We start from the raw sequence: 15,115 nt of genomic DNA, 5'->3' as shown, positions 1-15,115 counted from the left end.
TTTTCATCACACCAAAGATTCTTTTGTCACCAAAATGTTTCTAAAATTTTCAGTCCATTTTTTTTTTCCATATTGTGTAGATTTCCTGTCCTCATTAAAAAGACTTCTCCTTTCTGCAACAACCTGGTCCCCAATTTAGATTTTTCCATCAATTCATTACTGTTAATTTATTCATTATCTTGAGTAAATGAATAGATTTTTAATAACTGATGAACTGCATTGAATTGTAAAGCTCTGGAAGGAGTTTGTCAGTGGACTTGAAAAGGATTTGAATACAAAGTTTTGATTCTAGTGTGTCAACAGAAAATTAATCAACAGCACTGACTATCAATTCACTGTCCTTTAAAAAGCCTTCCATCAAACTAAAATCCAAATATTCTTTGGTTTCAGCTTCTCTCTCCTTTTTTTTCTTTTTACTATTTCCAGATATTTTACAGAATGATCAAATAACAGAAATGAATCAGTAATAATAATAATAATAGTCATTTCCAGCTCAAGGCTTCAGTTATTAGTGTAAATATTACTGTCAGCGTGTTTTCAGTGCTTATCAGTGTTATCATGACCCGCCTGTTGTGTTCATGGACATCCGGAAAAGACAACACTCTGTATCAGATTATAAAATACTTAACGAGGAAGGTGTGTATCGCTCATTACGCTGATGTCGCCGGTGTAGACGTATCACATCGTGCCCGTCGCCGCGGCTCACGCTCCGGACCTCGGATTTCTGAGGAATGTGTTTGTACGTGAGGCGCCACACAGCAGCCGGATTCCAGCCGCCAGATGAAAGAAGCTGTGCCACAGGGCCTGGTATTAATCGGCACGGCGACACCCGCTAACTCCCCCACAATCAATCCAGATCTGCTGTAAACTGGTTTCAGTGTAAACAGTGGCGTTTTTCTCTGCAGTGACACAGAGCCAGAGGGGACAGATTTTCTGGATGAACCCATGAATTCTATGACTTCATGGTTTGTTTGGCCACTCGCAGAAATCAATCATCACTCATTAACAATGAAAAAATTAATTTTTGTATCATTAACATTTTCTCATAGTGACAAACCTACAGAGATTTATTCCCACACTGACGTGTCCTTAAAGCTGGATCAGACTACTCCATATCTTTGTCTTTGACGTCAGATCTAATGATCACAGATCACAAACTCTCACCGTGTCTTGGTCTGGTGACTGGCAAGACTACACGTACGACCCCGACCAATCACAGCACGTCATATTTCACGATCAGGCATGAGTTCAGAGGTCGTCGGCGAGGCGGGTGAAGCAACGGTCAAACAAACTGACAGAAGCGTTGTGTGTGATGGTGGCCGTCTACTGCACCACAAAACAAAGAAAAGAAAGAAAAAACATCTGTGGACGCGCTATTGTGTCTTCATTACAAGGTTTGTCCACCAGCGAGTACAGAGACGTTTATTTCACACCGTTAAATGTCCCGCCCGGCACAAAATCACAGTTCTCTAAGAACCAATTAAAGGGATCTGCCTGAAACACGCAAATAAGAAAAATGATTATATTTACATGCAGCAACGGGTCTGAAATGAAAACCAGCCAACCATCACATGCAAATAGGTTTTCAGTTTGTTCAGGATTCAGTGTTTGTGCAAAATAGTGATAACAGATTTGGTGTTATTTATGGGCTTGGCACTTCGCAGTTGAACGGTTTCTTTTGTTGTCTGTTTTAATTGTGTTTATTATTGATCGATCTTGAGTCTGAACAGGGTGTTTTATTTTGAAGTTGCGGGATGCTCTACACCGTTCCTGTGTCTGACTTCCTGTCTGGCTCAATGCTTGACGCATCGTCCATGTAGCCGAGCGGCGAGGCGCTTCTGGGACGCTTCGAACACGCAGACGTAACGCTCCTGTTGGAGCTGCACATTGACTAGGACGTGGTTGGTCAGCTCTGTGGGACGCGTCCCAGACGGAAGGCCTCCGTTGGAATTTAGGGGTTAGATGCTACATTCAAAACAACATCCCATTCATTGCTGCATTCAAGATTTCAAAAATTCTATAAAATCGTGGGTCATATCATCATCGCGATATTAAACAATGTTATGACACATCGCAGATTTTCCTCATATCCCGCAGGCCCGGGACAATGAAGCCAAACACAAACTACACCGCTGGAAAACTACGCAGGACAACAACAGGAACATCTCGTAATCTGCAGCACCACCATCCAAAAGAGGCAAAGAGCTGAAGCAACGTCTGGACTTCACACGGTTCATAAACGCAGCGTTAAAGTGGAAACTGAAGTGATTTTAAGAGCAACAACAACCAGACGAACTCCAAGCAAGCGTGAACACAGTCAGCCAGTAAACTGATTCTGATTAACGAGCCAAAAGGGTTTGAAAAGTCCTGGTCTGATTAAAAGAAGTGGACATTACTGTACGCGTGCTGAGTGCATGTTTGAGCCCCAGATGACGGCAGTTCAAACTCCAGCCAGCAGCTTGATGTGCGTACGTGAGAAGAGCTTCATCGTCTGAGTTAACCAGTAACCAGGCCTCTGTTTCCTGTCTGATCTGCTGCCAGGCAGAAGGAGGCGGCCATTCCTTGGCAGTGTGTGTGTGTGTGTGTGTGTGTGTGTGTGTGTACGTGTTGTAATCTGAGAAAAATGTCTGAAGTTTACTTTAGAGTTCGACTGATGCGTTTTGAAGACTGACGGTAAAACAGAACAGTTTGATTGAAGCTGCTGATGGCTGATAATTCTCGTAATTCTCTTTCCCTGCTGAATTGACAAAAACCTCTGAAGCAGCATGCAGAGCATCATGGGACGTGATGGTTTTTTTTCAGCGCGGTTCATTCAAGTTCATGCACACAGGGTGCGGTCAAAATAACATGAACACCTGACAAACTTAAAAACTGCAGTTTAGTCAAGGCTGTCAGAGGATTAAATCCAGCTGCTAAAACTAATTAAAGTTAAGCAGTTAAACAGTCCTGAAATACGCTGCACCTTCATACGTGTTACATGCTCATTTTTTGGAGGTGTTGATTCAACCTCCTGCTTTAGCTTGCATGCTAACAACTTTGCTGGTGAGTCAAGGGGAATTGTTTGCGGATGCCTATGTGATGACTCTTGCTTCTTGGTACAATAAAACTCGATTCCAAAGTTGTGACTCTGTGTAAAACATCAACAAAACAGAATGAGATCACCTGCTGATCCCTTTTGACATAAACTGACCTGAAAACAGCACAAAGTCAATATATTTACTGTCTGAGCTCATCAGCTTCATTGATTTCTGTAAATATCTGCTTATTCTGAATCTGATGCAGCAACACATTTCAAACAACTAAAGACGGGGAAAGATGTGGAACGCTCCAGAAACACCTGTTTGGATCATTCCACAGGTAAACAGGCTGATTGGTAACAGGTGATAGCATCATGATTGAAAGGCTCAGTGGTTCACAGCGAGGATGGAGCGAGGGTCAACACTTTGTCAACACGTGATTGGATAAAGAGATTAATACCTGGACTCAGGGACACTTTAGGAGACACAGTTTGATTGTTAATGACTGATTCTGGTTTTATTTCTGCTTTACACCGAGTCCAGACTGTTTAGACTCAGGATTGCACTTTCGGAATCAGAATTAGCTTCATTGGCCTGGTATGTGAACACATACAAGGAATCTGAATCCAGTTTTAAGATGCTCTGACTGTTACAGAACAATTAACCATGCAGGTAAAAACAAGGACAACAAAGCTGAACAAAGAGATAAAAACATTCTTCTTTATATAAATACGAGCAGATGAGGAAACAGACGTGCATTTAAAATGATGAATAGCAACAATGGGCAACAAACGGAGTGTTTCTGTAAACTGTACAGACAGTACAAAGAGGGCTGGGATAAATGAATGTAGCAGGATTCAGACGTCTGTCTCTCTGTGCTCACCTAATAATCTTAACATATATTTTATCCTGGCATATTGTTTGGCTGACATAATGTCATGTACATTTTATAAGACGTGATTAACATTCATAAAGTATGTCAGCAATAAGTACGACTGCTTTCTGTCATTCTAACAGCAAAGCAAAAAAGGCTGTAAGTCTTCAGAGGATAAAGTGAAAGAGCTGATGAGTTCATATTTTATCATCTTTGTTCTTGTTTTAATTTTTTTTAAATAAAGTTATTGTGAGGAAGGAGTGACGCGGGACGACCAGCCAATAGGATTTCGTTCAGGAGGGAAGGGGGGATGTGAATGGCTGCTGTTCAGGCGGTTTGTAAAATCGAAAAGAATAAAATAATCAAATAAAACATATTTTCATTTACATTAATTACCCCGACGTAGGATTAATAAAGTTTTATCTTATTACGGAACCTCAGACTGACGAAGAAGAGAAGCCTTCGGCGTTAGAGTTGCTGAACTATGCTGCTGAAGCGACAGTGAAGATGAGAAGAAACTCGACCAGGATGAAGATTAGCGTCAGATAAAATCAACAGTATGACGCTGTAACGTGTCCCGTGTTGATGGATGAAGACGTGTTACAGGATGTGGACATTTCAGAGGAAGAACTGATTCCCTCTTCAGCACAGACAACTTATTAAACGTTAAACAGTTAGATGAAAAGAAAGTACGAACCCATCTGAAGGCAGGAAGAGCTCCCCCGCACACTGAACGTCGATATCCGTCATGTTTGAAGGAACAAACACGCAGCTTCTTCCCGCCGACTTCACAGAAACACAGACGTTAGTGTAAAATCCAACATGGCGCTTATCATCTTCCTCGCTCCCCGCCGGGAGTCTACCGAGCAGCGGCTCGCTCGCTGCTGCCCCCTCTGGCCATGGCCGGGCGCCGAGCCTCCGTACAGACAGTGAAACGTGTTTGTAGCTGTAGCACCAAGCAGAGAGCTGCTCAGGTCAGACTGATAATCTTCTTTCATTATTATTTCATCACATACTTCCTGATTTAAAGACAACATGTCAGTCTATGCTAGAACACTGCCGAGCCCCACACGCGCTGTCAGGAAGTTTAAACATTCAGTTCACATGTGAAATAACACAGGAAGCCAAGATCTGGTACTGAAGCAGGACCCGCTGTATCACACCCTGGTATTGATGACGTCATCAAACATCTTGTTTTGTCCACAACCCAAAGATATTCAGTTTACTATCATAGAGGAGTAACGAAACCGCAAAATATTCACATATACAAAGCTGGAATCAGAGAATTTTAACTTTCTTTCCTTAAAAAATAACCCAACTCCTGGTGATTAGTTTAATAGCTGTAAGTAATCGGTTGATCATCGCAATACTTTCACCAACAAATGATCAATTAAATTATACACATTTTGTATTCTGCTTATTTTGTCATTTATGGTGGAATGATGATGAAATGACAAATGCTCTGTTGCTCGTTTAATAAACAGCATATTTTCTATCCTGTCACTGTATCCAGGTCCTCTTTGTTGCTGCAAAAACCAATATTTATTTATATAAATAAAAATACATTTCTTCCTGGGTGTCTGGAGAGATAACATAAATTCAGTAAAATTCCTTCTAAATCAATAAAAAGTCCATTTAATTGGCTGTTTCAGTTACTTTAATAAAACATTCAGACAGAAGTAATGTTTCAGAGTGTTTCTGTGTTCAGAACATGGAAACACTCCCACCTAGTGTCGAACAGCAGCAACTACAGAGGAAGAAGAGCAGATACATGATACCAAATTTTAAATTTTAGACTTTGAGATTTTCTCTGTCAGTTTAAGATCACATGAATAATTAATGCTTCCTTTAAAAAAAATGTTAACATATTAGAAGATTATCTTTTAGGACTTTTGTTACCAAGACAACTCCTCGCAGTGAAACTACAGCAGTTCAGACTCCACAGTTGAACGTGCACCAGGATCCACTCATAACTTTTTAAAACACACCTTTCTAAAGCACAAGGTCAGAAGGATTTCCTCATTTTGGGGATTATTGCAGATGTTTCCTGTAACACAGTGTTTGCTGTGTTCAAAGTGACGTACAGACGCAGCATCACGGCGTGCAAATGCTGCACAGGCCATTATGACGCACGGTCTATACAGCAGAACAGCTCCTAAATGGACAAATTTCTTCAACCATCAGGACAAATGTTAACAGGAGAGACACATCACTCGCAGCTGATTGGTTAAATCAAACAAAACAATCAGAGTAACCCCAGGTAAAACAAACTGCTTTAGTTTAGTGAAATATCCCTTTAATGATTTCACTTATAGAGCAGTATTGAACATCAGTAGCTCACAAAAACTACAAATATTTCATTCTATACGCCAACATATCCGACTACAAAACTTTACAAATATATGTATACAAGATTATATACACAAAGTTGAGAAAAATACAGTTTTGCAAGGAAAAATAATCACAATTTTCTAATGGAAACCAGTAGCATTTGGAGCACATATCATAAAATTGGGACTTTTTAAACATTTCTGTGCAAAGAGGAAACCATTAATAATGGCTGTTTGGTCTGAAACAAAGGTAGGAATTTAAATAACAACTGATTCATTTTCAAGCAGTTCCATCACACTGACACCTGCTTTCCAGGGCAGGACTCTGCTCTCTATAATGAGATGTATGCATTTAACATGTCACTTTATTCATCACCTGACAACTACCTCCATTAGCTTTTACAAAGCACTGCAGGTACACAGGAAGCTGCAGCCACAAGCGTACAGGTAACCAGAGATGCTGAAGCACCGTCCCACTTCAAGAGGCTTTAAATCCTCTCTGAACTGAGGCTAAGCTTCAAACTTCTTACTCACTCTACAGTTTGAACTACATTTTGAAGCAGACTTACGAAAGGAAGAAAAAATATAAAATGTTCTGATTAAGTGGTTCAACCTATCACCTGGTAGCAGCTGAGTAGGTGGCTGTAGAGGTTGGTGTTTTGACTACAGGTATATGTTTGTATATAGTTCATTTTAATCACAGTAAGTCGCACATTTCGTTGTAGTTTCGGTGGTGCCTCTCACATTTATAACACAGCAGGTGTTAGCGTTGTTATACAAATGTTTGATGACCATTTATAATGTGACACTGCAGAAAACACACTTAGCATTGTTGCTAATATGTCTCATTAAAGAGCGTCTGTGCGCTGAAAGAGAAGCTTTAAAAGTGATGGTGACGAGGGTTGGAGGCTGCAGGCGTTCCTTCAAAGCAGCTACCGCCCACTTTGACCCCCAGGCCTCACTCAGAGATCTGATCCTGGTCTAATCATCTCATTAAAATGGAATAAAAGTATTCGTCCAGCAGCCGCAGTCCTTCCTGATCCTGCATAAAACTCTAAGACAACAATGGTTTCATGTCTTAATGGTATAAAAGATCACTCCAAACAACCAGACATCCATATAATTTACAGATTTTCAGAACAGTGAGGCGCGCTTGATTAAACACAGGAAACAAAATCAAGCCCGCGCTCTTCTGAGGCCTTGCCTCAAAGCCCAACATTGTTCACAATCCCAAATATGTGAGTGAAGGAGAAACAGTCCCGGGAATAACGATGTCCAACATGCCCCCGAGCGCGACCTTCAGAGCTTTGACCTTAGATACTTAATCAGCTTTAAAAAGGAGAAGGAGGAGAAAAGTTCTGTCTCAGCGTGGTTGGAAACAACCCCCACCTGAAGGCCAGGAGGCAGCGGACAGACGGGCCGGCTGGCAGGCGGATGGATGGACAGGAAGCCAGAGACAGACAGGACCTGCGGGTGGATGGGCGGGGTCTTCGTGTCACTGGACAACCTCGAAGTAGTGCAGAATAGCCATGATGTGCTGCGGCATGAAGACGTAACCGGTGTAAACGGCCATGCCAGCCACCGAGATGAGCAGGGAGTCTGAAGAGGAGACGTTAAGGACGAACCGCCGAAGGAGCACAGATCCACTAACATACCTGAAGACACTATCAACCACAAACTGATTCATATACAAGCTGACGAGCCTGTGCTGCTTCTTTAAAGGGTCACTGAGACATTCAGATGACCTCAAACGACTGAATTACTCAGAATGTCAACATGCGCAGCAGTAACCCCGTTACTGTAAATCTGTGTATACGGGACATCACTAGAAATAAATTACTGTTGATTTTTTCATGTCATTTTAAACTAAACTTGGCCAATCTATTCTCAGATCATCAGATCGCATTGCATTCGATCTCCGATACCAATAAGATCCTGACAGGAGGCTCACCTGCGCACTCAGGTTACTACCACAGCTCAGCTGTCGTTCTGGCAGACTCACCTGCGCATGTATCAACAATCACAAATGGACCAGACGCAACAAGAGCTCTGAAGACAGCTGGATTACATTAGAGCTCAAACAATCAGTTGATTAATCTACTTAGCTGATTGACAAGATAACTAATGGAAAACTATTTTGATTCAGGGTTTGTATTTATTAAGATGCGAAACATTCAACGTTTCCGGCTCCTCAGACATGACAATCTGCTGCTTTTTCTATATCTTTGTGGGAATGTTGGCTGGACAGGCAATTTAAAGAATTGTGATGGACATGTTTTAATAGTTTCTGATACTTTAGAAACTAAATCTGGAAACAGTGATGAAGCAAAATAATATACCAACTAATTGATATCAAAAACAACTGTTAGTAACACTTCTAAAGTGAATTACACTGCTGATGATTGAAGTGTAAGTGTCACACACAACAGAATTTCAACTCTGTGGTTGGTTGTTTCTTACTGAAATGCACCTTGGGAGTCATAGTTGACTTCCCTCCTTCAGGTTTATGTACATTTGACCTTTTATCAAAATATTTTCTCATGCAGATGTTCACCTTTTGGTACTGCTGATTCAAACAGTACTGAACACTGTGAAAAAATGGATGGGACTATTTTATTTTTGCTATCAGTTGATGTGTTTTGCAATTACTGAAAGACTTCAAAAGGTAAGTCTTTAAATAATCGCAAAACCGGACAAATTCCCATCACAAATGAGGAGTCGTGAAGATTTTACAGCCTGATCATCAGCCGAATAACCTTGAACCTTCCTAGTCTTCATTTCAAATGGACGTCAAGTTTACATTGGCATTTATGAAACTATAATTAATAAAAGAGGAGCTGCAGGATGTAACATCTGATGTGGAACACCACTGAGGCTGATAAAGAGCAGGAGCCCAATAACACAACTTCTGACTACTTCACACAAACAGACCTTTGCCTCAGGGAAGAGGAGGTCCAGCTGAGGGTGACACCAACTGCAGGAAGACGAGACATCATGTACATAAAGTGATAGTGACGCCTTACTGCAGCACCACAGATCAAAGTACAGCCAGAACACAATTAACACCATACAGTTCAATTATTAACTGATCATCCTTCCCCTTACACCAGCCACACTTTCCAGGTTAAAGTGATCAGTTTAACCTCTAATATTTAAAACACAAATAGAACTACAAACGTAGCTGGTGTTAACTTACACGTGTGAGTCACCAGACTGTGGATCGGAAGCTCCAGTGAACAGCTGCAGCCTGGACGCCGCCCGTCCCATTACCCGGTCAACACAGACTGAACTCCGTTGAAAATTCTGCCTCTTTAGGGGGTTTTTACTAACCGGCAAATTACCGAGTGTAGTGCAACAAAGTTTGACTCCGTCTCTGATTCATTAGAAATGAGTCTTTAACTCGGCACACAAACAATAACTAATTACCATGAATACAACCTGCTTTTCTGCCAAACACGCCGCGACTCGTAAGAACTTTAGATTCAATCAAGCAAATCTCCATTTAAAACTATGTATGTTTAACGATCCACCACTTAGATGTTAATGAATATAACCTGTTAAACAAAATTTGAGAGTTTTTCTGAATTCGTACGATACGAAACAATAAAATTTGTCCTTAAACACGTTATCGACTGACGAACGCGTCTGATTAATTTCAGTTTCAACGAAAATAATGGCCGACCGGCTCATTGCCTCTATCCCGAATTTGCCATAAAGTCATGTTAATTTGTGAAATGCCGTAACTGATATTCAGAACACATCTTAAATACGTTAATCAATTACAAACCGTAGCCTTATCTAACTGTATCCGGGGGGGAAGCTAGGTTAGCTCTGCTAACGTTCTGGCTAAAGTTAGCACATTAGCTCGCTCGTTGAGCCGTTTGAAGCTGTTTCACGTAGAAAAGGATACTGAACACCGTCCTCTCCCAGGGCTCCAGCATGTACAGCGCCGTCACCAGAAGATACTGGTAGTAAAACCAGGACAACTGCTTCCAACAGTCACCCAGGGCCATGGCTCCAACTTTACAAACGCCAACTTATTTTTCTTCTTCAATCCTCCACTTTTTCTACGTGAATCGTGGTAGGGTGTTTTCTGCTGCGTGTGACGTGTAACCATGAGGTGCTCATTTCCAGCCAATCACAACTCCGCGTTCGACTGCACGGCTCCTCCGCCGCGCAGGGAGTTCCAACATCCTGTTTTCAAAATAATGTTCACGTCGAGGGTTTGGGCGCTTTGTAGTGCTGCGCAGAACATGTTGTTTGCACTATTTCTTCCTGTTTAAATGACGTTTGATAAAAACTAGTGATCAGCTCTTTTAGGAAATAACTGAGCGAGTTTTAAAAATGAGTATTTGTTTTTGAAACTTCCATAAACTAAACAAAAAATACTGCACAGATACACAGAGATAATTCAAGCGGAAATTAAATAGTCATAGCAGGCACATACATTAAAATACAATGACAAAAGGTAAATGAACACGTTTGTTCAGCTTGATCCTGTATGTTTTAGTGAACACTTTACAGAAACACAACCCCACTGCACCAACAATGTATATTAAAGCTATAACAAAAAAAACCATCCGATATGAACTTCCTGCAGCTGTATTTGTGTTGGTGGAAGTATATGTAAGCAGGTAAATATTTACAAAAACTGAGCAAATGAAACACTGTTCAACAGAAAGCACTGGCAAGTTTATTTGCAACTGTTAAATGGCCTTCACAGCACGTCTTGGTCCAAATTAAAAAGAAAACAAACGATAGCGAGCTGCTAATATTTCACTGCATCCCTCTTACAAACCATTTGTTGCGTGGTTTATGAGAACCTATGATGCAGTTGTAAGCAGATATCAAGACATTTTAAAGTGTCTGATGCACACTATCTGTCAACAATTCAAACTTCTCCTGTGAAGACAAATTTCATGTCATTACAACTGTGTTTTACTATATTGTCATTAAGCATGTGTTTACACAGCAGCCTCCACTTACAGGCTCCTCAGGAGGAGTTCTAGCTGTTGAAAAAGAAATTAATAAACACTTAAAACTGCATTATAGTGTTTTCTAAACCACTTAAGCAATGAATGCTGAATGGGGGGTTATGGGAAAGTGTTAACAGAAGGTCTGTCCATTGTTCTTGTTAAATACCAGTATCAGTACTGGGCTCTTAAGTAGACAAGCGATGCACCGCTGACAGTCCACTGATATCCAGAATCCCTTTCTCCTCATCAGGCAAGTGAAAACACTGACCATGTGATCGACTTGGAGCGTTTATGAGCAGATTCTGGCCGATTGATCGATGCACTCAGAGCGACCACAGCCGGATTCTTCCCTCTCAGCCTTATAAAAACTTGTCTGTCTCAGCAGTGGCTGGCCAGGATGTTGAAGAAGTGGTAGATCTCGTCTTTATCGAACACGGCCACCTCAGTGGAGCACTCGGAGCACTGAACCGGGTGGTAAAGCTCATCGGCGTCCATCCCCGCCGGCTTCGGGTTGGGAACTTCGTCCGCTGGCGTTTCTGTTTTCTGTCCTCTCCTCTTCTTCTTGTTCCTCTGTTTCCTGTCCTGCTGCGTTTTGTATCGTAACACCTCGTCTTTCTTCACCGTGCAGTTCATGACGAACATGGCTCGATACTGCGTCCGGTACTTTTCATGCCTGAGTGGACACAACCAAGACACATCATTTTCTGTAAATAAAGACCGTGATATCAGCACAGAAACTCTTGTGGCAGTTTTAAGAAAGGCCAGTCTGATAGTTGACAGATGTGAAGATGAGTTGAGTGTTCGTCCAATCAGGAGGAGTCTGCTCAGATGATGCGAAAGGGAAAGAAGAGTACTTATTGATCAATTATTAGAGCATCATTAGAGCTCATTAGCTCCACATGTGGAGTCTCACCTCTGACAGTCCAGGCAGAGCGTCGTCATGCAGGCGGGACAGTTGAGGACGGCGTCGCTGCTGGGTAAACCCTGAGCCTGACGAGGCTGCATTCGACATGCCGCGGCTGGTCGCTTCCTGCTGACATACCTGCACAGGAGGATGACAGTTGAATGACTACGAGAATAAAACGATATAGTTTTGACTGTGTCAATCTCGTCTGGATATATAAATGTTTATGAACATCAGTGTCTCCCTCTCAGTGTTTTACCGTCTCCTCCTGGCATCCACCCAGGCCTGGTCCCTGTCGTCTTCGTCGGGGTCATACAGTAGCTCGTCATTGGTCGGTATTGTCCGCTGTCTCTGCCTCTGGCCAGTGGAGCTACCTGCAGAGGAAAAAGAGAGATCTGATAAAACCGAGCAGGTTTTAAATTCAGATTAACGTGCGTCTTGCTATATCGCTCACAGTGGTGACATGTTGACGTGTTGCAGACAGTAGAAACATTCATGCTTACTTGGTGTGTCTTCCTCCTCTGAGTCTGAGTCAAAGTACACCTGATCATACATTCGAGAATTAGAAAGTCCAGGACCTCCTCCTCCTCCTCCTCCTCCTCCTCCTCCTCCTCCTCCTCGGTTCCCTGAGGTCTCTGTTGGAGAATAAACACACAAACATCAGAAATGCTGTCAGAAAGAGGTTCTGCCTCACAGAGCAGGATTAATGACCGGCTAACTGTGGGATCAGTCCTGACTTTTCAGTCTTACAGGTTCTGTTCAGGCTTCATTATGCATTAAAACATATGAAGGTACAGACAAGCGGAATCATCTGATGCATCTGAACACACCGACAGGACGGTGACGTAGTGTGAGTTGGGTGGTGCTTAGCTTTGGCTCATCTGTGGCAGGGCACAGACTTTTTCATATTACGGCTGAAACGTTCACTAAACATTTTAGGTGAGAAACAGACAAAGCAGTAACAGAATCTTGTTTCAGATCTCCTCAGCACTGCCCAGTTTGACAGTTTGATTTTCACGTCTCGGCGGACTAATTGCGTGAAGCTGAGGACGAGTCGTGATTATGCGAATTCAGATACGACAACTTGTCAAGCATCATCACGGCCGGATCTCCTGCTCTCCTTAAAAAATGAATAATATTCATCGACTTGACATCTGTCAACAGATCCAGTGTCCAGTGTCAACAAACTCGTCCTCTGGGACACTCTTGTCTTGCTCTTGTCTTGCATTCACAATTAAATGCCTGAGCAACAGAGAACAGAGTGACATCCTTACAACGAGTGACATCCTTTGACCATCAAAGACGTTTCCTTTCATAGAAATTGCAGGTCAGTTACCTGCTGATGACGGTCCCCAGGTTTCCTCCATGGTCTTGATGGTGGAGCTGAGCTCCGCCTCCATCTCCTTCTCAAACTCATCCCCGCTGGATGACTCACTTTCCCCTGTCAGATACTCTCTGATCAGCTTCTTCTTCTGCTCTGGAGTCCCGTTCAGCAGCACGTCCAGCTCATCCTCTGAACTGAAACACGGCGACAGAAACATTCACATTTTGCTGTTTTTCACTTTGTCTTCAGGCAACACATCCAGATCAAAACCAAATCCAGAGCTGATCCACACCACTGTGCCTCATTTAGAGACATGTGGGAACTTGGTGCATTTTTCACCATTTGCGAACATTTTATGTCCAGATGATTAATTAACTGGTGGAAAAACATTAATCAATATTGAAAGTCATTGTTAGTTGCAGCCTAAACAATTTGAGAAAGTATAAAAACCTTGAGGATACAAATGTACAAAATATGAATCACTTGTTTTGAATTTTTAAGTCTAGTCTTGACTAGTCTTGACTTACTGCTTAAATGATATAAAATATGACTTTTGGCTTTCCATATAACACAAACAATGATTCCCACATTTCAGTCTTCAGTCAACATGAATATTCAACATCCAAAGTTCAACCAACATAAATCTAAATGTTATGGTGTCACATCATCCCTGCCTGCTGCTAACTTAACTTCTTCTCTCTCACGACGTGACTACTTTTATCATCCGAGTGTCTTGTACGTTTTTATCAGTGTGTTTAAAAAGAACATAATCCGAAAAAAGACAACGTAAGAGTGAAGAACTGCCAGCTAACAGCTCCACCATTGGTTATTTAACTTAAACTCATTTAAAACGTGTGGAAACAGCTCGTCTGTCTTCACCCGGTTCCACTTTGTTTACATCTTAGCATTCAGCTAGCTAGCCGCACGTTAGCCTCATGCTGCTAACGCCACAGAGTATTTTACTGTTAGCACTGGCTAACTGTTGTATTTGACTCGTACCTGCTTTCAGCTCTCTCCTCATCGCTCGGCTCTTCGATATCATACGAGTCAAACTCGTGTGGTCCACTCAGTTTGTTCATTTTTACTGTCGCTGACAAAGTTGAAATGCGGCAACAAGAGTAGCTAGCAACAAGCTACTGACCGCTTCTGCTTCTTCTTCGTCCTCTGTTTTAGATTCATTAAACGGAAGTGGGCAAACACTGAAAGAAATCACTATCGCCATCTATTGCCTGGACGGTTGACTGCGCAAACACACAACTATTGACCGTAAAATGAAATAAAATAAGACGAAAGTTATAATATGTAAAATGCAATGTTTAATCGTAATAATACTGGTTTGTTATTTATATATATTATATATATTTTATATTTATAAATATTTACTTAGAACCAAAACATTAACACACTACTATTAAGTTTTTGATCTAATTTAAATGTCAGCATTCAATTTTATTTAGTTTTACATCTGTAGAAAAAAAAATCAGTTTTCCGTTTTGCTTTTTTTTTTTTAAAGACAAGTTAATATTTCTCTCTCCCCACATTGAGTATGACTTTATTCAGCCCGTCTTGTATTATTGTAGAAGTGGATCTGCGTCAGATAAACTACGTAGATAATGAAACATGTTGATGCAGGCTGATTGATCCAGATTGTTCATGGATTGTGTGAAATTGTTAAAATTTGGTAAATCTT

At 41.5% G+C, this 15,115-nt stretch overlaps 2 protein-coding genes across 2 annotated transcripts; both read right to left on the bottom strand.

The window, feature by feature from the left end:
- Window positions 1–6,911: 6,911 nt before the first annotated feature.
- Window positions 6,912–10,321, bottom strand: sptssa (serine palmitoyltransferase, small subunit A). Its single transcript, XM_041953822.1, has 2 exons — window positions 10,132–10,321; window positions 6,912–7,820 (listed from the first exon to the last, which is right to left on the bottom strand). The coding sequence occupies exons 1-2, from the start codon at window positions 10,232–10,234 to the stop codon at window positions 7,717–7,719; spliced, it is 207 nt and encodes a 68-aa protein (XP_041809756.1). The 5' UTR covers window positions 10,235–10,321; the 3' UTR covers window positions 6,912–7,716.
- A 491-nt stretch (window positions 10,322–10,812) lies between these two features.
- On the bottom strand, window positions 10,813–14,576 carry LOC121618724 (e2f-associated phosphoprotein). Its single transcript, XM_041954290.1, has 6 exons — window positions 14,425–14,576; window positions 13,438–13,619; window positions 12,605–12,736; window positions 12,361–12,475; window positions 12,111–12,239; window positions 10,813–11,870 (listed from the first exon to the last, which is right to left on the bottom strand). Exons 1-6 carry the CDS (start codon window positions 14,502–14,504, stop codon window positions 11,576–11,578), a joined length of 933 nt encoding a protein of 310 aa, XP_041810224.1. The 5' UTR covers window positions 14,505–14,576; the 3' UTR covers window positions 10,813–11,575.
- Window positions 14,577–15,115: the final 539 nt, after the last annotated feature.

This window comes from Chelmon rostratus, chromosome 15 (genome assembly GCF_017976325.1).
Source record: "Chelmon rostratus isolate fCheRos1 chromosome 15, fCheRos1.pri, whole genome shotgun sequence".
Lineage (NCBI taxonomy): Eukaryota > Metazoa > Chordata > Actinopteri > Chaetodontiformes > Chaetodontidae > Chelmon > Chelmon rostratus.
Note: the sequence above shows the minus strand (reverse complement) of the source record. Positions and strands in the feature narration are given on the sequence as shown.